The following is a 25,312-nucleotide window of genomic DNA, read 5'->3' on the forward strand; positions in this document are numbered from 1 at the left end:
TTCCCCTTTAAACTAAATGCTTTTGACTGGAGCTTTTGACAACTCTGGCAATAAATACTTTAATCCCCCAACAGGGACAAAAGTCAAGGCATCTACCTTTTCTATTCCTGGGTTTCATCTGATTAGCCCTGAAACAGAGCACGAGGACAAACTTGTCTACGCCTGAAATGAATCAGATCAGGCTTTTGGGAAAGTAAAATCCCGAACCAAAGGAAGTCCTGAGGAATTCTTAGCAGTCTGTCAAAACAGAGGGGATGGAGGAACAGATAAGGCCTCTTTCTCCCTGATACTCTGCACTGGAAGAGTAGCGAACAAGGCAACTTCTAATCTGCATACAACATGGAGACCGATTTTTAAGATTCCAAAGGAGGATCAAAATATGACCCAAGGATCAAATGGGGTTCAGAGAGCTTAACCTTGTGGGTAATGCAGGGCCTTAGTAATGATACCAGTTTCACTGCCGCAGTTCTATGGCCCTAGAAATCCAATGTGTAGACTATTACAAATTTTTTCTGGCAAAACAAAAGACAAACCTCCCTCAAACTTGGGAGTAAACAGTTAGTGAATGAAAATACAAGGCCAGTTGTGATCATATTTAGTAGCCTATAATACGCAGAAAGGTGAGTCAGCGCCTGGAGTGGAGAAAGGTGGAGTCAGGACCAGGCCTAATGCTGATGTATTAACAAAGCTAACAAAGCACTATGGGAAATGAATATTCATGTAGTAACTGACTTGGCACAAAAGTCTATGATCTTTTATAGTACATTCAGTTAAAAAAGAAGAAATAGAATAGAATAGGGCAGTAGGCCCAGCATTTCCTAGCCACCTCACTTCGACCACATTGTGTGTTTACAGAAAGATGAGGGACTCATCCCATCACGGCTTCATTTTCTTGCATTTATTCATGGTTGCTAAGACAGAATTTTTTACCCAGCTGAATTAGACCTCAAGATATACTGTATCTCAGCTGGTCAAGATGCAAAAGGAAGAAGTCAGAACCACTTACAAGCTTTTGTTTTGTAAGTTGGCCCTTTAGGTCTCTGAGAGAACCTTCTGGTGAGATTCTGGCCCTGGGGATTAGCGACAGGACACTTACGCCATTTGTACTGTCTTTCCCGCAGCCCCTTTTAAAGAAATCTTTTTTTTTTTTTAAACCGTAAGTAAGTTTTCTCAGCCTACACACTTTATTAGTGGTGAACTGAAGGAGGCAAGGAAATATTTCAATATTTTCTGACTTGGTTCAGTGTATCATACCACATTCCCAGTTCACAAAAGTACGAGTCTGTGGATCTTAGTGCTCATGTGGAGCTCAATATCCCACTATAATGCAGCAGGTAACAAACTTCTAGATATAAAAGCAGTGCTCTCCAGAAAAAATGTTCTGACCAGGAGAGAATATGCAGATTTCTGAGTCCAAGCTGAGCTCTAGGAGTAAGTTGCAATGAGCAGTTGCCCTTGCTAAAAGTTGAGTCACTACCAGGACCTAGGTGAACAGAAATGGACAGAGCCTTCTACACACTTGAAAAGTAATCCTCTGGACTTTTTAAAAAAAAAGCTGTACACTTATGAGTCATTCTCAATACATAGCTAGAAGAAAATAAATGGCTTTTTTCCTTATTTACTCTAAAAACTAGTTTAAGAAGTGAGGATACTATGATGTTAACTAAGAGGTGCTGGTAAGGGAAAATGGGATAGCATTTCCTAGCGAAGCCCACTAATTTTCAGATTAGAACATGCTAAACTGGCTAAGTCTACAACCACAACATACTTTATAATACATGACGTGACTAGAAACTAACCAGCATAGTTCTGAGCTTAGAATTAAAGTATAACTGCATATGGTGACTCTTAAAGCATGTTTCAAAACAGATTTAACCAAAGCATATGGCACAAATACTCCTAAAACAGCCACATCGTGACCACCGATTAAGAGTTTTTTGCTTCTGATCGGTTTGTCATATGCCAATGTTTGTAAAGAGCTATTAAATGACTTGAATGGAAAACAAAGACGTTTTCTTTTGGGAGACACAGCTAAAAGCCATGGATGGCTTTGAGCAGTTGGTAAAAATCATGCCAATCTGCCAGGCTGCTGCTTGCTACTAAATATAAGCCTCATGGCTCCATGAAAGATTTTCTAAGGATGCTGACCTAGAATTTAAGTTCTCAAACACCTATAAAGTGACTCTGGTCTCCTCCCAAAGGATGCACCTTTTAGCAGGCCCGAGATAATGGAAGCGAACAATAGAATTCCAGGGACTAAAGAATGGTGGTATAAGATTCTTTAAGAGAATGCGACACTGAAGAATTCATACCTGCAGTTGTGCAACCTGCAGAGAACCAGGGCGGAGACAAACTCTGTGGACTGGTGGGCTTGGAACATGGTAAATCAGGGTTTCTCAACCTCAGCACTACTGACATTTGGGGCTGAATCATTCTTTGTTGGAGGGCGGAGGGGTCGTTCTGTGCATGCAAGATGTTTACCAGCATCCCTGGCCTCTACCCACTAGAAGCCAGTAGCACACCACCATCCTCAGCTGTGACAACCAAATATGTCCCCTGCCATTGCCAAATGTCCCCAGGAGGCAAAACTGGCCCTGGTTGAGAACCACTGTGGTGGAGGTAACTCACTTGAGTCCCTCAGCATGGAGCACTTTTTGTCTTGGGCTCTGGAGAGACTAAACCTCAGATCGAGACCAAACAAGGTTCAGTAAAAGTTCACTAAGAACTTCTGAGAAGAAAAAGGAGGATGGTGGTAAAGCAAAAGCAGAAAACAGCAAAGCGGAGTTTCTTTTCAAAAGGAGATCAGCAATAGTTCCATAAAGCAAAGCAATTCATAAGCCTTTATTTAACCTTTTTATCCTTTAGGAAGTTAGGGCAGATAATAGAACATGGATGTCACAAACTTCCCTTCCTAAAGAAAATGCAGACTTTTGTGACTTTAAGTCCTTAATTCTTATCATAGATGGCAATCTTTGTGAGGTCAATAATTCATCAACCAGAGGAAAACAAGTTACAAGCTAAGAGAGGGCCCATTAGATATGAGAGAAAACTTTCTCATTCCCCCCCGTGAGCAGGAAGAGAATTAGACATGCTAGTAATGTGGGTTGTAGTTCACTTACAGCTTACTGAGGTCAATGAAAGTCAGAATGGACAAAAGCTGAGAAGAGGATAAAAGAGCTACCTCTAAAACACTAGTTGAAAACATTGTAGATATTTTCTGGCTCAAATCTGGGAATGTACGAAAAGTACGTATTGATTCTTCATCGGTTAGGTTTACTTTGCTCTAGGTAGAAGGCAATTATTCTAGCCCTTCTTTGAAGAACCATCATGAATATAAATGTTCTGCAATCATCTGAGATCCCAGTGTTAGCAAGGATGAAAACATGGGAAACCAGCCCCTAGGTGACAACGAGCCTCAAATGCCACAGCATGGCAACGTGACTGCGCAGTTCCTAAGCGCACAGCACAGTGAGAAGTCTTTCCAGAGGAAAAATGGAGTTTCTGGTTTGCAAGGGGGAATACAAGGTACAGGTCGAGTTTACAAAAGAAGAGTTACACACCCTTTTAGAGTCATTAGTATCCAGGCAAAACTGCTAAGGGTCCACATCACTATATAACTGAGAAGCTGCCTGGAAAAAGCCAGAATTCAGAGCTACTCAGACAGTACTGGACTGGTGAAAGCAACAAGATAGAAAAAGAACCGAAGAGCATGCAAACTATTGGTTTGAATCAAATTGTTTCAATGATAGTACCCAGTTGAGTTTCATTTTAGTGCCTATTACACTTATTAAAATTAAATTAAAAGCACCTTAAAATGACCTCTATATATAATCAATACACATCATTATAGTAGTTATATAAAAATGCAATATGCACACAATTTAAGCTTCAAAAAAACTAAGACCTTTTTCTTTATAATCTTCATAATCATCAGAGCTATGATTCTTAAAATTGTGGGGGAGGGAACAGTAACTCAGCACACTTCAATTATAGCTGACTTGATTCAGGGGCTGACACACTCAGAATCCTGGGACAAGTAATAAATATTGAGAAGTTTCTCTCTTTGAAGGGTGGGAGGGCAATCTTTAAAAATATTATTGCTAAGAGACTACTCCCAAAAATCTAATACTCTTGACGGATGACAGTGTTGAGGTGATTTCTGTCAAGGATGGCCCAGAGACATGGAACTATAACCCTTGTTGGCCAAAGGCTTTGATGATACTTGGGAATAACTTGGGAGTTGGAGGAGATCAAATGACAGAAAGAGAAGTCCTGTTCTGACTCTGTGTGTGTGTGTGTGTGTGTGTGTGTGTGTGTCTACTGATGTGCATGATAACCTTGTTATAAAAGGACAGTCCCAGGAAGAAAAGATGAGTATAGTAATTTTCTCTACATCTGCAATTGCTTCAGGAGTCTTTTAAGTATATTGGAAAGAACAATAACAAACAAAGCATTTAGAAATAGAAATGCCACACATGTATCTCACACCCCACCAGCCAGGGGTCTCCGGTAACAGTGCAGAGGATTCAGGAGCATAGAGCTGGTTTGCAAGATCTGCAGACAGATGCCTCTTACGACTTCGCAACTAGGAATGTTCACTGGCGAATCTTTGGTCTACACTCGACACTAACGCTAAACAGAAGAGCACATTCTCTCTACAAAGACCCATGTAACCCTGGATCTGTTCTCCCCTCAGGTGCAAGGAACATCCCTGGACTTGAACAGGAGCCAACTATGTGAGACGGAGACAGGCCTGCTGGAGTTCTCACTGGCCTAGCCCACTTTCTTCCCCTGCGGGTTCAGGAGATGCTACATCTCGCCTACTACCAAGGATCATGTCTAGAGGCTACTGCTGGGGCCTAAAGTTGAGCACGGTTCCCACTGTTATAGTCACGTACAGCCACAATTCAACTCCCTTGATTAGAAGTATAATACTCACTTCATATCACAAATGTATAAAAATATGGCAGATAGTGTCATAACGATACTTTCTTTAAATGATTATATTTATAAAACAGACATTTACCATATATATATTTATATATAGAATAAAATACTCCTGATGCAATATATAAATGTTACTGTTTAGTTTTTATAGAAACTACTGTAGCTGTCCCACTGCTTCACAATGTTCCAAACAGCTCAAAATAACTTTACATTTAACAGATAAGGTATGATTACAACAGTACAATATTAATTATAAATAAATGTTACAAATCCTATCAAATATGGAAGTTTAGAAAACAATTTAAGACATACAGTTAGTTCATCTGCTAACCCTTCAAAGGGATACTCTTAGATTACAACAAACCCCACATTTAGTCTAGGCGGAAAAAAAATCTGTGGTAAGGACATCGGTCAACACAAATTATTCCATCCCTTGCAGTGCCAGAACACATCCTGGCTTTCCCAAGTTCAACGGCGATTGCACTAAAGCTGGAACGTAAGGGGGAGAACCTGGCAAGAATGTCTTCTTCCTCAATGGCACACTCTACCCATTCTCACACAAGACCCGTGGGGACTGGCGATCCCTAAGGAACTCCTGTGGCTCTAAGATCCCTGACTAGCATTTGTGGCTGTGAGGAGCCAGCTGGCTCCACACATACAATATTGCACACACCTTCATAAAGCTGAAAATACTGGCTTACCACCCTGGCCCAGCCCACTCCCTACCCCCTCCCACCCACCCTCCCTCCCAACTGGATTGCCCTGCCCCCCCAGCCCCCTCCAGCACACATTACAAGGCTGTCTCTTTTAAATCATTCAGATTTGGCATTCGGGACCGATTTGTTCTGTTATAAGGGTGCCCGTTTGGCCCACTCTTGGCACCCAGCTGTTCAGAGTAGGAAGGCCCCTCTGTGGCACTCCGGGTCACAGAGGATACGTGCCAGCCAGAGTCCATCTGACCTGGCAGCTGGAGGGCTGGCCTGCCCTTTGGTGTTGGCTCCTGCCGGATGTTACTGCTCCCGCCAGAGGCCTGGCTCAGGGGGTGAATCCGAATTTCTGAGAAGGAATTTTTGGCTTGTTGAGTTGTTAAGGGCTGGAAGCGGGGGTCTGAGGAAGCCGGGTGATTTGAGGCTGAAGAGAGATGTAACAGCTTGCGCAGTGATTTTAATGGCTGGCTCTGAAAGAAAAGACGAGGGTGCATGTAGGATTTAATTGAGAGTAGACTTGAGAGCAGGGGGGAACAGAGCGCAGATCTGAGATGTCTGCATGTGTGTAGTCAGGGTGAGTGTGGGGGAGGGCAGCTAGTCCAGCCTTATCTGTTCTTTTATTCTTTTTGAGACAGACTGAAGTTATTTTTCTTTAATGAAAAAGCCTAGAAATGTAGAAGAAATCTAGAGCTGGTGTGGTGGCGGGTAAAGGGCTTCAGCCCCTTCCATCTGGCTGCAGCCCATCTTTATGGCGGGGGTGGAGGGATGAGGGGGATCTCATGCTTCAACCAGCAGGAGGAAGCAAAAAAGAAGGGATCTGCTCCTCCCTTTTGAGAAGACTTCCCAATAGCTCCACATAAAGCTGCCACTTACAGAGTTTTCACCAGCCAAAACTCAGCCATTCAACCATATCTAGCTGCAAGAGGAACTGAGAAAATGTAATGTTTCAATTAGGTAGCAATGCACTCGGCTGAAAACCGTATATCCCCTTCTGTTCTTATCTCCCTGATTTTCCCTTTCTCTTGACATTGCAAAATCCCAATGTTCCCTTTCTGCACTTTCACTTTTTTTTTGGTTTTTATTATTTTTTGAGGGGGAGGGGACGTAAAATTTGGGCATTAACAATGCAAAGCACAGAAAAACAAGCAAAAGCCCTAGAGACCCTAAAACACAAGTCACTCACGGAGGCCTTCCATTCCTAACATGGGCTCATGGCGGCCCCACCTATCTGTTGTGTGGTTGGGGCTTGGGCCCTGTGGGGTGTGGCACACTGAACAGGGGGACTTCAAGGCAGAAGGGAGGGTCCTGGAAGCCATCTGCCCCACAGGCTCCTCACTGGTGAACGATGACTCACTCCCCTCTCCTCAATGTCAGTGTGATACAGTCACCATCAGAAGCATCCTGACATTCAAGGCCTCATCCTGACCCTGGCACTTGGGCCGCAGCCCTAGCCTTGAGGCACCTCTGGCTGCCAATCCTCACAGACCTTCAGGCTTTTAAGGGCTCAGCAAAGCAAAATGTTGATAATCTCAAGAAACAGTAATGATTTGGAGGAACAGGGCACTGAAATCCAGGGGATCCTGCTTGGGCACTGACTCAAGTATAAATAACCTCTGGAGAAGCATCCTCCACGGCCATTCTGAAATCTGTCCCAAACAGCTCTGTGGTCCCCAAGAGAGGTGGCATAGTACACCGCACACTATTAAGTGCTCAAAAGTGTGTTCTTTTTTCAGGGAACTGAATAACACAATGAGATTCCTGGTGATTTTTACAGCCCTGACCACATGTAACTATTGAACAATAACAATAGTTCAGCTGGAGATACAAAGTTACCTGAGAAAAGAGCTTCTCGGCAAAGGAACTGGTTACACAAAAAGGGTTCTAAAGCCTCGTACTTTTTTTTCCTTTTTTTAAAAAATAAACTGAGAATAGAACATCAGGCCCTCTCACTCAGAGCCTTGCGCTTTTAGTTTCGATACATATCCAATAACTGGGATATCTGGTTCTCCTCACCCCCTGAGCCCCCCAGCCTGTATTATGTTAGAAGCAGAAAATACAAATGGTTGGGCAAATATAAACGTAATTTAAGGAACTCCTGTCAACAGCTGTAAGTAACAGCTTACATTTAAAGAGAGTAAACAAAAAACCTCTACAAATAGACCCTCCTCCTCCAAATCACAGAAATCTGTGGTCATTTATAGGCACAAGTAACCCTATAGCCTCAAAGGCTCATGAGGGTTGTCAGAAATTACAGTACAGAGGAATAACAGATTTATAAAATATTGACTATGATCAAAAGCAAGTTAGATTATGTTACTATGAGCATTATGAAACACTGAAAAGACACAATATTTTAACATTTCCAATCAAAGTAGTTTGTTTAAAGGAGGTAAAACGTTAGTTACCTGAAAACATTTATAGATCTGGTTTCTAATTATTCTCCCGTTATGGCAGAGAAACAAGACTATACATACTGTCTACCACGCAGTTCCTAATGCGACTGTTTACATGTTTTCTATCAAAACTAGTATAGATTTCAGAAGTTTAAATATTCTTCTAAGAAAGCTTATCATACCTGTCTTTCAAGGCGCAGTTTCTATGCTACCACATTTAATGAGCCCTTAATTTCTAGTACCTCCTCTTACCCTCCCCCACATTTTATGGCACACTTCGCTTTTTACCATGAAGTATGGTATTTATGGATTTTTTTCTAGAGTTTTGTGTGCTAGAACTGTATCTTACTCATTCCCCTTAATCGCCTGGCCCGTCCCACCTGCCAGGTGAAGGCTAACGGAAGCTCACTTTTTCCCCCAATAGGACACGGGTCACTGAAGCAAGATTCCCCTGGCCTTCTAAGATGCATCTGGCTATTAGTGAGGGTATATTCTGCGGAGACTCTCAGCCTTGCTGTAACATTGAGAGGCTAAATTTCTCAACCCTGCCCTCCCCTCAGGAGAGACTGGTCACTGCAGAGTCTGAGAGTCTAGGAGTGATGCAGGCACCACTCACTTGGGTCTGTAGATCAGAGATCTTCTCAGGGCGCCACTCCTTTGGTCTGCTGCTCGGGGTGCTAGCAGAGTGAATGGCTTTCTGTAATGTCAGAAGATCAGGGCCGTCAGAATTGGGCACCTAGAGCAGAATACGGACAAGGATTCAATAAGCACACCAGTACGCCTAATTAAGATATGCAACCGCACCCAAGAGGAGAACAAAAGCAAACCAAACCAAATCAAACCAAAACTCAACCCCCTCTCCTCTAAAGAAAAGACTCAATCAAAAAAGAAACCAAAACTCTCCCAATGTTCACAATGCAAGTGATGCTAGTTAAAGTCTGCTGCCCTCTTAATAATTTTCCCTGCATTAGGAAAAATTGGCAGATGTCATGCAGCTTTGTTAAACCTCAACCCTTAAAGCATTCCCATGCTGTTAGTTTTAGTCGCTGTAAGAGAGAGCAGTTAAACTGGGCTGTAACAGGAATTGCTGTCGTATCCTTACATTCCATACTGCAGTTAGGTTATGAGCCAGTTCAATAAAACAAAAATTTGTTCCTGCTGGGGAAATGTTCCAAACACTGTATCTGGTGATGCCAAAGAAGTCTAACAGGCTTTCAAGGACAGCAAAGTGGGAAAGTATGGTTTGAATCATATTCCCAAGACACTACCCAGTAAATCTGGGTCCAGCATTATATACTATGAAAATGCTGGAAATTTGTGCCACAAATTCCAGATGAATGCAATTGGTCTAGTCACCGATTTTGGTGAACACAGGAGAGTAACTCCAAACGCCAAGCAAAAGCCCTGGCCTTAAACTAAGTGACCAGCAAAAGCTAGAGCCAGGCAAGGAAAGAGCAAATCACCAACTAACAGAAGCTGTTTTTTCATGGAGCCTGCAAGCTCACTTAATTTGGTCAAATCAACTTGGTTTCAAAGAAACAAACTGCCAACCAAGTGTTGAAAGACTTTGCAAGCCAAACGAAAAGACATTCGTTAATTGTAAATGTTAATCAAATCCTTTACAGGCAATAAGGGATTTCATGAATGCTTCTGCCAACAACTGGCTAATCAGACAACCCAAACTAGCCTTTCACTAGTTTGTTTGTTTAATAGCCTTTGATGCTTCAACCTCCTTAACTGATTCAGAAAATCCAGAATGTCAAAGAATTTATATCTCAGTGAATTTATGGAACTGGCTCAGGTACTTAACTAGCACAAAGAGACTATGACCCCATGAAAATAAAAGACATGCTGTTGTCATCAGTAAAACAAGTTTACTGGAGCGGTTTTCAGGGCTACCATACGTAAAAATGGGTACCATGGGTGGAGTGACTACAGGAAGCTTTTTCAAAGAAGAACTATGCTTTAAATGATTCTTTGAATTAAAAAGAGGAAAGAGGGATTTCTTGATGCTTGGATTCTCCCCGTTGGTGGAATCTGTCTGCAATATAAGATACAAATAAACTAATTGCCAAAGGAAAAAAAAGGAGTTCTTATTGAAACTCCTAGCCCTTGGATGCCCTGGAATTATTAAACATTAACAGTCTCTGAAAGAATCTCTGTGTTGTGTGTGCATCTAGAGATGTTCTGTGTCATTTCTCATCTGGACATGAAGATGCCAGTAATGTAAATTCAAGACATGTACAAACTTCTATGTTATATAAAGAACATCTGGACACGATCAATACTTATAACAGGAATGTCTAGAGACCTATACAGATATATTCACATTAAGCTTACAGAATGTTTAAGGATTTATTTATTAACAGAAATATGACTGTTATAAAGAACTGTGTTTAAAGATCTATTGATGAATTTAAATCTTTTCCTAATTGCCAGAAGGGACTTAAGCAACTAAATAATCTACCATGTAATCTGCCTATTAAGGAAAAAGAAAAGGTACTGCAAATTCTTTTGAATGTGGTCAACTCTTGAACCAGAAAACATAACTTGGAAGAGGAATATCAATATTGCAGAATTCTTAAAGGAAGAAGCCTGGTTCTACGCTGAGAAGTATTCACTCCATGTAAAATAGCTGGCACAATTCAGAATATGCCAGAAAAGTGAAGAAACAGAAAGTTCAATCCTTAAACTGAAGTATGATTACCAGTTGGGATACTAACTAACTAGGGTACAATTACCAAGTTGGCAAAGTCACCATATGCTCTGAGGGCTTATGTAACTCTCTGAATGTGGAATTGAAGCCAGATTTTCCAAGGCGGCTTCCAGATTTGCTTGATTCAAAGCAGGCACCTTTACAATACAGAATGATTTTCTGGCACCACTTTTCCCTGTTTTGGGTATTTCAATAGCCAGAGAATCAGGATGTATATGAAGGTAGGCGGGTCATCTTTTACAGGGGTGTATGCAGACATTTGAGTGAAATAGCCCATAAGGTTTCCTGCTCCCATGACGGGGACCCAGGAAGAGTTTAACTTGCATGGCTAAGGAGGCCACAAGAAAGCTCTCAGGAACAAGTGGCTGGCGGCACTCCACACAGGTGGGCCCGTGGCAGGGCTGAGCCTCGGCCTGCTATTCAGGAGAACCCACCTCCAGGTCTCCCAACTGATTGCACAACTTCTGGCAGGTCACAACTTGCCTGGCCAGTTCCTATATTAGCAAAATAAAGGAGTAAAACTAGATTTAGGACCCACAGAGGCTTCTCTCTGCACTGGGTATCAGATTCCCATGAAGTTGAATCTTATGCAAAGGCCACAATGCTTTAAATCTTTCAAAGCTCATTTACGTAGTTTCCTTTTGCTGAGTTACAGAGTGAAGAAAAGCTAACTTTAATTCTGCTCCAATGCTCATTCGAAGCTAAACAAGGTCAGGCTAGTAGCCTGAGGTCTGCCAGGATACAATACACTGAGTGCTCTTTGGAAATTTTACTTGAGACACCAAAGTCCTTTAAACATTTTTTCCTCTTTTAATTAAAAAATGCAGAGGTATAAACAACTTTTGATTTGGAAGACTTAAGAAAGAAGTCATTGTGACCTGTGCAGAGATATTTTGCAGTTACTTTACATATCAAAAATGAAATGTATGAAAACGTAAAAAAAAGTAAGTTCAAGTGGACAGGATGTTAGAGAATAGTACATTTCCTATTTATTCTTATCTACATTATTTAAACATCTAAAATTCGAACCAAATCCTGAAAAATAGTCAATATGTACATACTTGACTCAGGCTGTGGCAAGTAGCAGGTTTAATGTTGGTCTAAGGCAGACAAAACTAAGTCTATACACAAAAACACCTTCAATTCCTTGGTCCTTGCTACTTTCTTCCTCTTAATCACCCTATAATGGCTAGGAGCCTGAGGTTAAGAACAAAAACAACTTCAAACTAAAAGTAACAGTGGTAAGGAGAAGAAGGTAGTCTACGTTTAATGTTCATGATGGATAAGTAAGTTTCTTAGACAATGATAAAAATTTTATTTTATTAGCACTTTATATATTTTAAGCTTCTCTACTTTAAATCAGGTCTATTTTGCTCACCTGTTCTAAATAATATATGTAGTTAATATCTGACTAAGTGACATTTTGATTGGACCTTCTACATTAAGTTTCAGTTAGAGATTATGGGCAGGTTTAAAAAAAATGAACATTTTAGGAATATCACGCAGCCATTAAAATGAAGATAATAAAATTGTGTAGTAGCATACATATTGTGTGTATGTATGATAGAAATACTATTAAAAAGTCAGAATACAAAATTGTAGTAGAATGGCTGCTATTATTTAAAACACTAAAAAACTACCTTCTTTCTACAAACGTATGCATAGGCTAAAAAGCTAGGAAGAAATATACCAAAATCCTAATACTAGTTGTGATAGTGTGGCAAGATTAGAAATCATCATTTTTTCCTCAATTTTTCCATAATGAGCTCATATTTGCATTCTAAGAAAATAAAAAATTTAACAAGCAAGTAAAAGAGTAATATAGAAAGTAACCAAGGAAGGCCTTTATTAATATTTCTAGAACATCTGTGATACTCATCTGAGAGATGAAATCAATCAAGTCCATCTGAGCAGGCCATTTTGATTATGCATGCCTTTTTCCTTTTTAAATAAATGAGAGCCAATCATCTATGAAGTAAAACTAGAAACAATAATTTAAAATGGCTGACTCAACCTTGTCTAGTCTGAAAGGTATCATAAAGCAAAGGAGGAAGCAAGCCTCATGAGGGTGAAGATGCTCCTGCTGGCCTGGATGTCCCCCTGCCCCTTGTTTTCTCATGTCACGAACCAGCAGAATCCTTGCCTGGATGGTTCAGTGATGTGATGTGCACAGTTATATGCAGCCAGCCCTGGGATCAGGCAGAGGGTTCTCAGGAGATGAGACTCATTCCATTTCACAGTTCAATCACAAGAAAAACATTTCTTCCTACTAAAGTGAGCCCTGAAATGTCAAATACTATCTCCCGTCTGTGACTATGCAGCCCAGAGATGCACTTGTCAACGTGGGAATTGGATAACCAGCCAGAGCAGAATGAATGATGGTTAGTTAAGAATTTTAAGATTTAAACATCAACAAAAACCATTTCCTGAATTTTCACTTATCTTTCACTTAACCCCAAGAGCAAAATAAATCCTGTAGCTTCATAGTTTTTACATGAGCATAAATTCACATGCATAAGGCGTTTATTGAGAAACGGTTAAAGTGTCCTCTCTCATCTAAATTAAATTTCTTCTATTCCTGGAGATCCTGTTGAATCTAGAAAAGGCTCTGTGAAAGGAGGATTGCTGTACAGAATTTGAGAAAGAAACATATATAGTATATGCATGTCAAATCTCACTAAGTAGATAATTCACTTTGATTGCCATGTACAAAGTGCAAAGTACCCACAGACTAATGTAGACTCACATGCCATTGTAAACAGAAATTGGCCATCTACTTACTGTTTGAGATTTCTTCTTTTTCTTTTTCATTGACCTGAAAAACCCTTGTTTTTCCTTTTCCTTGAGTTGTTCAGAATGACTAATGTTTTCAGGACTTTTCCTAAATGGGAAGACATTTTTTATCATATTGATCTTTTAATCATTCTCCTGCCATTACATGACAAATATAATGAAGAACAAAAATGCATGACACCAGGTTCAAATAGCCATGAAGAATCAAGCACACAGGTAAAGAGCCTCTAAAAAGCACAGAAGGAACTGAATCTAATCAACTATGGTTAATGATTAGCCTTTGGCAAAGGCTCACTCAAACTAGCAATTTGAGCATTATAGCAACTTGATCTATAACTGTGCTGCAAGACCATTTTCATGCTGTTAAAAACCTCAGAATTAGAGAGTCTGAAAAGTACATGGTTTGAGGATGCCTTTTCTGTAAACCTTCGAGGGAAACAGAAACATTTTCAGTATCTTTGTTTTTCTATTTACCTTTTTAAAACCAGCTTAACAAGTACATTATTAGTGGCTTGCCAAGGTACTGAACATTAAAAAAAAAAAAAAAAAAGCTGCTACAGAAACCTTATAACTAAAAGTAAAAAATGCCTGAAACTGGAAAATCCCTTCATAAAGATACTGTGTCTATTTATTAAAAATAAAAAAAAACAGATAAGGTAAGAAAAAAATGGAGACAGGATGAATGTTTTAATACAAAGCACTCTTCTGGACAAAAAGCTTCTAACTGAGAAAAAAAAAATGGCATTAAGCATCATACCACTGACACCACCAGGTATTCTAATACAAATCAGAGATATTAAAAGACAACCAACAAGATACTTTGGACCCAACAAGTTGACTACATGTATGTTAATAGAGGCCTTATATATTACTTAATTTAATTTACAGTCTTTAAAAAACAACTCAAATGGTGCTGTTCTCAAAAAAGGCACACTCCATGGGCTCTATTTTGAATTTGAACATCTAGATGACTGTGAAAAACCATTTTCTCAAATGACTGAATTCCTTCTATTAGCTACTCCCTAAAATCAAGAGTAGAAACATTAAAGGTGACAGAGTCCATTCTTATTTATGGTTTTAGAACACTGAACAGTGAAGTTATTAGAACATCTAAAACAATATGAGCAAACCAGCATCCTTTACTTGATTAAATCTCTGTGAAGGCAGAAAACATCTATATAAACTATTACAGATCCACATGATAGAAAACACCATGAAGCTATTTTTTTAAATCATATCTTCAAAGAATTTTCACAATATGAAAGAATATTCAAACTACAATACCAAGTGAAAACAACAGGGTTCAAAACTTTCCACATAGTATGAGCCCAAATGTAATTATTTAAAGGCATATGTGTATACAAACTTTTTTAAAAAGCAGGAAGAAAATTTTAAAAAATCTTAATAGTTATCATCTCTGGGTAGTAGGATTATTGGTGACTTATCATTACTTCTTTTTAATTTCAACAACAAACATGTACTACAGATAAAACAAAAAGGTTTTACAAACCACAGAAAATTAATTTGAAAAGCCGAGAATTCAAGATCAAAGACAACAAGGGAAAAAACTGAGAGAGGCAAAAAACAAGAAGTAAAAACCATGACTGTCTGAAGGAGCCATAGTTATTTCTTCTTAAGCATTTAGCCTAAAACATGATGGCAATACCAAAGAAGTAAAACCATGTACTGTAGGCACAAGTGTTCCTGAAACTCATTAGGAACTGCAATTTTAAACCTCATTGAGAGAGTTCCAAGTTCTGAAGTTAAAGTTTTGTAATACAAAAACCACCACTAAAATAACTAGTGTTGGAACTCAGAAGGATGCATTTACAATTTTGAAAGCTAGAAAACTTCAGACATGATGGAACCGCTGAGAATGGAATAGTGAAAAGTTAAAGATTCTTTCAACTCAGTGTTGTAGAGCTGGGGAAAACGCTCTCATCATAATGACAGACTGGGCCTATTCGTCAAAGTTTCTTATGACAAGTACTTTTGAGATTAAAGAGATGAGAACCCTTGTATGGGGCCTAAAGACAGACTGACCTAAACTAAATTCCAGGCCACAGCATTCAGTCATGTGAGAGTTCTAGGGAACACGGCAGGCAGTGTAAGTAGTTCGCTGGAATCACCAAAGTGCCACTCTTAGGACTGAAAGGAACCTCAGAGAGCATCTAGTCCAATCAGCAATACTATTTTTAGTGTAACTTCTAGAAGCTAAAGAATTATATGCTTATGATGTAGCTTATGTCCTTCCACAATGGCATCTGCACATAACCTAGAAGCACAGCAGAGTATTCAGATTAACAGGTAGAAGTTTTTCCTAACCAGAATTAAAGTCTAACAAAATCTCAAAGGTCTGCTGAGGGTCAGTTAGTAAAAGTGCTTTCTGCCAATCCAGGAAGTCTTTAAGGGGGACACATTCATCATGACCACAACCTTGGGACGGAAATGGGCATTACTCTAAGAATGTTGGTATTGGCATGAGAGGAAGTGAAGGCTTGAGACACTAGTCCTAGGGGAAACAGGATTTGGGTGGAAAGAAGTCTGTCCAATAAAATGAAAGTGAGGATGGGGTGTGGGGGGAAGGATACTGAAAGAAAAGAAGGAGCAGGACAAAAAGCCCAGTGTTTGCAATTCCTTGTGTCCCCCAAACACAGAAGATGAATCAAAGACTCTCTGCAGGGTCTTTTCAGAGGCACTGGATAAGTTAGAGCCAGGGGCAAAGGGGAATGACGAGGAAAGCATCTTCAAACTGGAGCTGAGGAGAGGCAGTGGGGCCAAGATCCAGGTGGGAAAAGATCCCAGGGACCAAAACAAAAAAGGAAATAAAATTACCTTTGGACTTGAGGATGAAAGCTAGGAATAAAGTATGAGTTTGCATGCATCTCACAAAAGACACAAAAGGAAGTCAGAGAGGACGAAAGGGTGCAAGTGGGGGAAAGAGAGGCAGACAGAGAGAGAAAAAGACAAAGAGAGGGAGAAGCCACAATGAAACATACACATACAGATAATTAGCAGAGAAACAGAACAGAGAAAAGCCTGGGAGAGAGACTCAGGGGTGGAGAGAAGCTGTCTGGAACACAGGTGCCGAAAAAGCTGTGTGCTGCACAAATGAATGAAGAGAGAGGCTTGAACATTTATAACCAGTACTACATCCAATGGTTAAGAAGAGTAAGCCCCGTAATTTAATCTCATTTGTGAATTCTGGACCCTGCGATTGATCCTACCTGGTATGGTCAATAGCTGTGTGCTGAGCTTAGCTAACTGTATAGGCAACAGAAGGGTTCAAGAGGAGCAGCACAAGGGAAGGGCAAGCGGGTGATCACATAAGTCTCAGGGACAGGAGTTTTGAAGAGGACCCACCTAGTCACCTGGCTCATTATCCAGGGAACGGGGTCGGCGAGGACTATGGTAGGGGTGGGGGAGGTGTAACAGTCTCCTTCCCGAACAGCCCTGGGACTTCAACATTACCTAACACAACAACTACTATCTCCATAAGGGGTCAAGAGGAAAGAGAATTCAAAAGACTCATCTAAAAAAAGAAAGGAATTAAAACTGAATCAATGCCAACCAACATTTACAGAGTACTTTGTATGCGCCAGGCCCTGTGTTAGGTGTTGGAGATACAGAGCAAAATTAAAACAAGGACTGGGACTTCAAGCTACTTGCAGACTCAAGGCGGGAGAATCACAGGTTTGACAGAGGGCCAGGCTCCCAGGGCTCCAAAATAATCTTTCCTGGAGCAGCAGCTTGAGGTGAGTCGAACAGGAGAGGAGCTTACCCTGTGACACTTTCCCTGCCACCTCCCCTCCCCTGCCAGTGTGGCTAGGGTGGGTCAGCTAACACCCGAGACTAGAAAGTCAGTGACTAATTCTACAGGAATCATTCTGGGAGTTATAATTACAAGTAATAACAGATACCAATGTATTCATAACTGTACAAGAAGAGAAAATCTGGGATTGTGCAAGTGAGTGACAGCAATTCTTCACTTATCTTAACTACTGGGATTTCTAATTAATTTGGTTTACTGTTTAAGTGTCAGTTTTTAAGCCAATTTTGACAGCAGTCTTTCTAAACACTTTGTCTTTTTAAGGAAAGTGAGAGCAGCCTATTTTAAAGATATATACTGTACATGGGTAGCTATTCTATCCATGAAACCATAACGGCTAGAAAAGATTTTCCCACTGGGGCCTGAGAAAAAGCAAAAATACCCCTCTTCTCTCTATACATACTGTTCAGGATCTTTCTCCCTCTGCATACTGCACTGTTATCTGGGATTATTTCTTGCTTGACAACCTCAGTGCCAAGTGCTAGAACTGTGCATTAAAGAAGAACAAACAGGCTTACAGGGAGGGTAGAGGTGTTTTCCCGTTAGTAAAGATGATGAATCTGACTACATTACCTCTATTTTTGTTGTTCTGAGATATTCTGGCTTATCTCCCGGTTCTTCACTGGATTCTGGACAGCTGAGATGGCCAGAATAACTGCTCTGGATATTATAGTACAATATCTACTTATCACTTTAAAGTATGACATAGTAGCTTGAGTTTTCCAATGCAAGAAATGTGTACACTGTACAAATATCCTCTTCCCAAAAGAAATGCAAAGTACTACTACCAAGGAGAAACAGACTGCCCTTAGGTAAGCAATAATTTAGGAATAGCAATTCGCAAGTCACCATGGCAAAGCTTGTTCACGTTTTTGTAACAGTTATCAAACGGCATTTCTCTCAAATATAAACAATATGGTGAACCAATGAGAGATCTTGTTCAAGAAAAAAACCAAGACAAGGCAAGCTTAATGGATGACTTAGACTAAGTCAGATGTGATGCATGAAGGAGAAATATCATAGGAGCATAGGGGTAGTAGGAACAAGAGAATACAGCCAGGTCATCCCTGGCAATTCTGGAACTCTCTCATGCCTCCTAATAGCAATATCAGAGTAAGGATGATTCGATGAAGACTTGTCTAAAGTTCAACATCCCAATTGTACCTCTAGCACTTCTTAAAACAGTTGCTTTTAGGTTTCTACAGCATTTCCAAGCCTAAACAAGCTCTACTTATATTATCAGAAAAATGAAAACAATTTGCTGTTAAGATTACTTATGCCACATATGGATTTAGTTGTTTTTTTTTTAAATGGAAGTACTGGGAATTGAACCCAGGACCTCGTGCATGCTAAGCATGTGCTCTACCACTGAGCTATACCCACCCCGACCCCCAGATTTAGTTTTCACGCGACCTACCTCATTTTCACAGGACTATGTTAATCTGTAATTGATGCTCTTTTAAACTGTCACCCACCACTTCATCATGCAATGACCAAGATGAAAAACAACTCCTTCTGTATCCTTGCAATGTAGACACTATTCTAATGGTTTGTCAAAGCCATGCTTGAAAACTGTCAATGCCAGTAACTCAAAGAAGCTGTACCTGTGCTATCAGCTTAATGTATAGATCTTGCCTACAGTCACATGGAGGAAGAATGCAGTGAAGTTTATCAGCAAAGTAAGTGGAGGGGAGACACTTGACAAGTCATACTGAAGTTAGAGGACATTAATGATAAAAACCGCCACTGCTAACATGAATAAGTCACAACGGTGCCAGCACTGCTCTAGGTGCTTTTGATGTTTTATTTCATTTCATGATCACATTTACCCTATGAAGGCGGTGCTATTCTTAGCCTGTTTTACAGATGAGGAAACTGAGGGGCAGAGAGGTTAAGTGCACACAGCCAGAAGGTCACACTAGTCAAGATATCCTATTTCCAGAGTCTAACCTCTGAGTCGCCACTGTTAAAACTCTCATTTTATAAATAAGGCAATGAATATAAAACGTGCTTACAAAAGTATTCTTAGCTTTAAGAAAATCGTTTTTATTATTGTTTTAAAAATCAGTAAGTTATTTTCACCATAGGGCATGGTAACACTGAAACCTTGATATAACCCTGCCAACAGGGTCCAAATTGTGTGAATTCTGGCAATAAACAGCAGAGATAGAATCTGACAGACAGGTCTTATTCTCAATTCACTGTTGTTACAGTGATGCACAATTTTATTCTATTGGTGGTGAACTCTGTAGTTCTACGAAATACATATAAACACCAATCACATCTAGACTCAGGGAAGTCTTTCTGGGTAGCTGAGAACATAAAGTCTACATTATTAAGAAAATAGTCCTTACCCTCTCAGACAGATCTACTAATGAGACCTGATCCATGTTATAATTCTCTAACTAAATTTTTATTACATATGACACAAAAAGATAAAAGGATAAGCAACATTGGCGCATCATTTTATCCGCAGACTACCATTACACTTCCGTGGTAGCATGAAGGGTTGTTCCCTTCTTTCTCTCTTTTCACATTGAATGAAAGTCAGGTGGCACAGAAGTAAAAGACACAAGCTTTGGATTACAACCCATCGGGGTCTAGATCCTGGCTCAGTCCTCCCTGTTACGGGCTGTCCAGCACCAGGCAGGCTCCTTACCTGCTCTAAGCTGCAGTTTCCACATCTGGAGAATATGAGGCACTCTTTGAAGTAGGCTTCAAGGGCCGATTTTGAGAAGTGAGTGAGACAGTGCACACAAAGTGCTAAGCAAAGTGTCTGCTACACAATTCAACAGCAACAAGAGAAGACAGCGGAGGACGTCATCATGTCAGAAGAAGGCGATGGAGGACTTATGAGGCATGTATTGACCCAGGATATTTTCTTTCTTTTACATGATACTTAATATTAATGCTGAACTTGAAAGAAACCATTACAAATAATGACAAATTACATTTCCCTTATCAAACAATGTCTCATGAGATAGAAAGGCCTAGCAGGAGAAAGAATACTAAAAAGTTTATCCAGAATTTCTCTGAAATCTCAAATCTACAATTAGAAAAAGAAGAGTAAAAACAAAAGCAAAATACCCACCATGGGTCGAATGCTGGCTGTCTTTTTGAATGGTTAGTTCCAGAACTGCTTTCTGATGGTAGGGAAGAAACTCTAGTTGACACATTATTTTCATGGAAAGAATTATCTGGACGTGGAGATGGCACTGAATAAAAAAAAAGTAAGTCACCCATGTACTCTTTTGGTCAAAGCAGTTCTCATGTTATTCTACTGCATTTTTCTCACATAAATAAAATTGAAAAAAGATAAATCAAATCCTCATTTGCCCTCCCTAAAACTTTCATGTTTTCTGAGGCTGGAGGCATTCCAGGGAACACTCTTCCCCCTCCCTCCCCGCTGCCTCCTCTCCTTGCCACCTACTGTAACAGTAACTTGCAAGGGTCAGTTAACACCAGGCAATATATATTCAAACATAAGTAAGTGTGTCACCTGATAAATTGGAGAACATTGCAGGATATTTAAAAGTATGAATATGATACCCCCTCCCCCACTATTTTGACATTCTTTTTAAGTTGAGGCTTTCTTACATCATAGACCCAACTATTTAAAATCTATTCTTAGTCTAAACTGATTCTTAACAGTATATGTGCTAGAATACGCAAACTACAGTTTAAGTTTTGTCACTTGGGAGGTAGCATCAATTTTACATTTTTAAAAACTAAATTCCAAAGATGTTCAGTTATTTGCACAAAAATATTATTTTTCTCTAAGTTCTCAATCTAGGAATAAACAGAAAGACAAACCACAAGTTACGTGAATAAATTTTTTTTGTTTTTTGGGGGAGGATGTGTTACTATCTTTTTTTGTCAATTTCTAAGCTTGGTCATAAATCAAAATACATTGCAAATTTCTCCACAAAAGGAATATACAGGCTGTATATCAAGATAAATGACACCATTTTACTTGACTTTTAGCCAGTAGGATTGAAAATGGGAAATATTCTGGAAACATCTGTCATTTCAATGATACCACTAAATCTTCATCCAGTTAGATTCAGTAGTATCATTGAAATGACAGATGTCTCCAGATGTTTCACCTAGTGAAATCTTTTCCTTCTATTTCTGGACTTTCTAAAATGAAAATGTTCTACCTGCCAAACCCTGAAGTTGATTATGAGGAAAATGAATGAGGGCTTTTACTGATACTAGCTAATTTAATTTATTTGCAATCAAAATAAAATTGCATTTCCAGAGGTCAGAGACTAATTAATTAATTAGATACTTCATTAACATTTTAATATTAGAGTATACTCTCCAGACATCTATAGAAATAACATGTATATGACTGATTTTGGAAGTAAAGCTTAAAGTGAGAGAAAAGACTTTTCCTTAGGTACACTACAATTTTGTTTTAATTAACTTTAATTTGAATTAAAATTTTAGTCCCATAAGGTTCTGAAGTAACCAAGCATCAGAAAACAGGATGATAAATGCATTAAAAGGCATATTCAATGCCTTATGCTCTTCTCAAAGGCGAGGCTGAGGGAACAGAGTAGCCTAATCATTCAATATACATTAGGTTCTGAGTAATACTTGCCTGTATTTATTTAGCCCAGGTTCCTCGTTAAAATGATCAAGCAGTTGTCCATGTTCCCCCCTACTTCCTGCCCCTTTCCAGCTGTCCTTTCAAATCCATGGAATAATGAGAAGCTGTGCAATGTGGGCATGGAAGCTATAGAAGGTCATGGTGACCCTTGAAGGAGGCTTTGAGAAACTAAGCCTCCCGGACCCAGGACCTCGTGGTGCCCTGGTGGGCCTGCTGCCAGTCTCCTCACTAGGGGCTGGGGCTCCCCAGGGGCTCCCACTCTATTACTACATAGTTCCTCAAAGGGGATGCCTTTTCCTGTCAACCTCTCCTCCTAAATCCACTCAGCCCCTGAAACATCTGCTTCAGCTGTCTGTTAAACATCAAAGTACATTTTTAAGGCCGTCCAAGTATACTTTTGATGATTTTCTTTCATTCAATCAGCAAATATTTCTGAAACTGCTAGGCAGTGTGCTAGTTAGTGAGGTTAAAAGAGGAAAAGGTAAAGGGCTCTGTAACTTCATGAGAGAGAAGCACAGACAAAGAATCAGTACCGTGTGGTGTGTGTCACATTAGAGACAAGGAACCATGGGCGGAACAGAACAGGAAACCCTTCACTTTGTCTGGGAGGGCAGGGAAGTCATCACACTACAGAGGACCTCAAAGCAGAATCTCAAAAGAGACAGAAACCAGTTGTCCGAGCAGGGGGAGGTATGCGTTCAGGCCATAGAGGGGCATGGCCTGTACACCAGAGTCCCACAGGCTGGGCACCAGAGCGGAGGGGGAGGAGCTGGAGAGAACAGCAAGGGCCAGGGCATGGGAAGTCTAGAATGCCATCTTAGGGAACTCAGATTTTGCCCTGATGCCAATGCGAAGCCAGCAGAGGACTCTCAGCAGATGTGAGATAGAAGACTGGGGGTTGGGCAGTGGGAGACAATGGGCTGCTCTGCTCTATGCTTTTCCCTGTAACATTTATTACCTTTTAGTGCTCTCCGTAATTATTACATTTAGCGTTGCTCTCTCCTCATGAGAATGTGAGCTCTATGAGGGTGGAGACCTGTGGCTGTCTTGTTCACGGACACGTTCTACATTAGAACAGTGTCAGGCACACAAGTGATATGGATAAAAATTTTATGACTTAATCCAAAGAATGAGTGGTGTGGTCAGAACACAGCTTCAGAAGGATCATTCCAGGAACAGTATTGATGGTAACCTTAGAGATAGGGAGACCGGTTGGGAGGCTACTCAAAGAACCCAAGTCAGAAGCCACGAGGGTCTGAACTAAGACAGTGGGACCAATAAGGCCAGGAGACGTGTTGGAAGGTGACAGTGCAGGTGAGAATGATGCTTACCTGAAGTCAGGGCAGTGAAAGGTAGCGGAGGGTGTGGGCTGGAGGTGTAGTGGGGGACAGAGAAGAGAGGACCCCGGTGGGTGCTAGGAGCTGGGTTTACCTCGGTAGAAGCTGCCAACTCTCCTCGGAACAGGATCATTGTACAGATGTCTGTTTTCTTTGGGGACAGTGCCATCATCAGAGTGGGGGTCATGATATGCTCCACCCTGAGAAAAAAATAGGTTTATAAAAAGTAAACAACAGAGTGATGACAATGTGGCCTATGAACTTCAAATGGTGCCTAAGTGATCTATAATTTACCCCAGGATCTATTAAAGAGAAAACTCATGAGGAAAATTGCTGACTTTATAAGCCAGTTCAAATTAAGTGTGAGAGATTGGGTATGAATACATTTTAAAAGCTAGGCTGTAATGATGTTGAATGACCAATCTTTACAGACATGTTTTATCATAAAAGGTAGCAGCTCTGGAAAATTCAGACCTCAGACTTCTGCCGTGCATGGAACGAAGAGGTGCCTTCTCTGGAGGACTCTTTAACGGAAGATCGCGCTACAGTCATCTCTGGAGGGAGCTGCTCTCCAGGCTGCAAGTCAAATTTAAAAGGATTTATCAGAGTGTCCTGTTCCTAGGGATGAAAATCACCTAAATCACTATGGGCTTTACTTGGCATAACCAGTGCCTTAACTGGCTAAAATTAAAAATGTGAGTTGGCTAAAACACAAATTGTCCCATAAAAGTGAATCATCTGATGAATGTAAAACAAGTGAAACAAATGTCATGCAGATGGAAAGTGAAATTCTCATTAAAGTTAATACGAGCAGGGAATGGATTACTCTGAAAATAGTTCAATTAATTATTAAAAACAAAGAAAATTATCTTCCTAATATCCAGAAAGTCATGATTTTGAGTAGCACTCAATTAGGATAGAAATAGAGATTCTATTAGTTAATCCAAAACTTCTCTAGCAGATTTTAGGCTGAGTTCTCCAAAAAGAACTGTACAGAAGCAAAATTATTTTTTATGAAGGACTTACAATTGCAGATTCAGATAAAAACAAATGTTCTTTGGATATATCAAGGAATTGAATCAGTTCCCTTAAAAATTTCTGTCTTAAAAATTCCCTAACTACTGCAGTTTATATACTTAAGTTTTCTTTTCAACCTTCTCCATGATAAGAGGTACTTATATTTCATGTATTTTCTTAATAATCACGACAGCACTCATCTCTGGAGACACTACTTATTTCTCTCAAGGAAGTGGGTCACAAGCTAAGAGTAGCACTGGTCCACAGTGGTGTTCACTGAGGGGAAAAGTAGCATTTTCTAGCCTCAGAAAAAAGGATTAAGGAATAAAATCACCAAGCAATTCGGAGGAGTTAGCTGCACTGCATATCTGTACATTATGCACAAAGAGTATTATCTTGAGCCTTACACAGTATGTCAAAAACACTTGATTTAAAATTTAAAATGTGATTCTTTCCCCCTCCCTCCCCAAATGTACTGTGAAAGGATTCTGGGCAGGAAATCATCCAATATAATAGTCTTTCTTCTTGCTACTTTGTGACGAGATCTTATTTGAATTTTATCACCTGTATTGTTAACAAAGACCTATAGAAAACTATTTTAGAAAAAACAAATGATTTGCATCTAACATAAACTCTAAGTGACAGTGCCAGTCCAGTCCCCTTGCTCTTGAAGGTGGCTACAGCCCTTTCAAGAGAGTGATTCCTGTCATTTATTCAGTTACTTGTCAAACCGTCTGCCATCTTTGTGCCTTTAAACTTGTACTTTCTTGCAGCTTGGCACTGTACCTCGCGAACTGGACTTAGAATTCAGTAACAGTTGGATCTGTGCTTAGCCTACAGTTACGGTTTTATAATCAGCTTATTTCCACCATGTTCACAAAGTCTTTTCTCTGGAATGCTCAGAGAGCCAGTCCAATTTGTCCTTTTTCTGAAGTATAGGGTTTTTTTTGTTCTTCTT

At 40.1% G+C, this 25,312-nt stretch overlaps 1 protein-coding gene across 3 annotated transcripts in view; it reads right to left on the bottom strand.

Annotated features, from left to right (window-relative positions):
• Positions 1–5,699: 5,699 nt before the first annotated feature.
• Positions 5,700–25,312, bottom strand: part of CDKL5 (cyclin dependent kinase like 5) — a 162,268-nt gene continuing 142,655 nt past the window's right edge. For 2 of the 3 annotated variants that reach the window (XM_064483357.1, XM_031445801.2), the window contains exons 13-18: positions 23,812–23,913; positions 23,432–23,537; positions 20,477–20,600; positions 13,545–13,644; positions 8,664–8,783; positions 5,700–6,124 (exon numbers count right to left, since the gene is read on the bottom strand). In XM_064483357.1, coding sequence (XP_064339427.1) covers positions 5,738–6,124; positions 8,664–8,783; positions 13,545–13,644; positions 20,477–20,600; positions 23,432–23,537; positions 23,812–23,913 — 939 coding nt within the window. In that variant the 3' untranslated portion in view covers positions 5,700–5,737. The remainder of the gene's footprint in view (positions 6,125–8,663; positions 8,784–13,544; positions 13,645–20,476; positions 20,601–23,431; positions 23,538–23,811; positions 23,914–25,312) is intronic. The other variant, XM_064483358.1, reaches the window with a different exon arrangement.

Source organism: Camelus dromedarius, chromosome X (genome assembly GCF_036321535.1).
Source record: "Camelus dromedarius isolate mCamDro1 chromosome X, mCamDro1.pat, whole genome shotgun sequence".
Lineage (NCBI taxonomy): Eukaryota > Metazoa > Chordata > Mammalia > Artiodactyla > Camelidae > Camelus > Camelus dromedarius.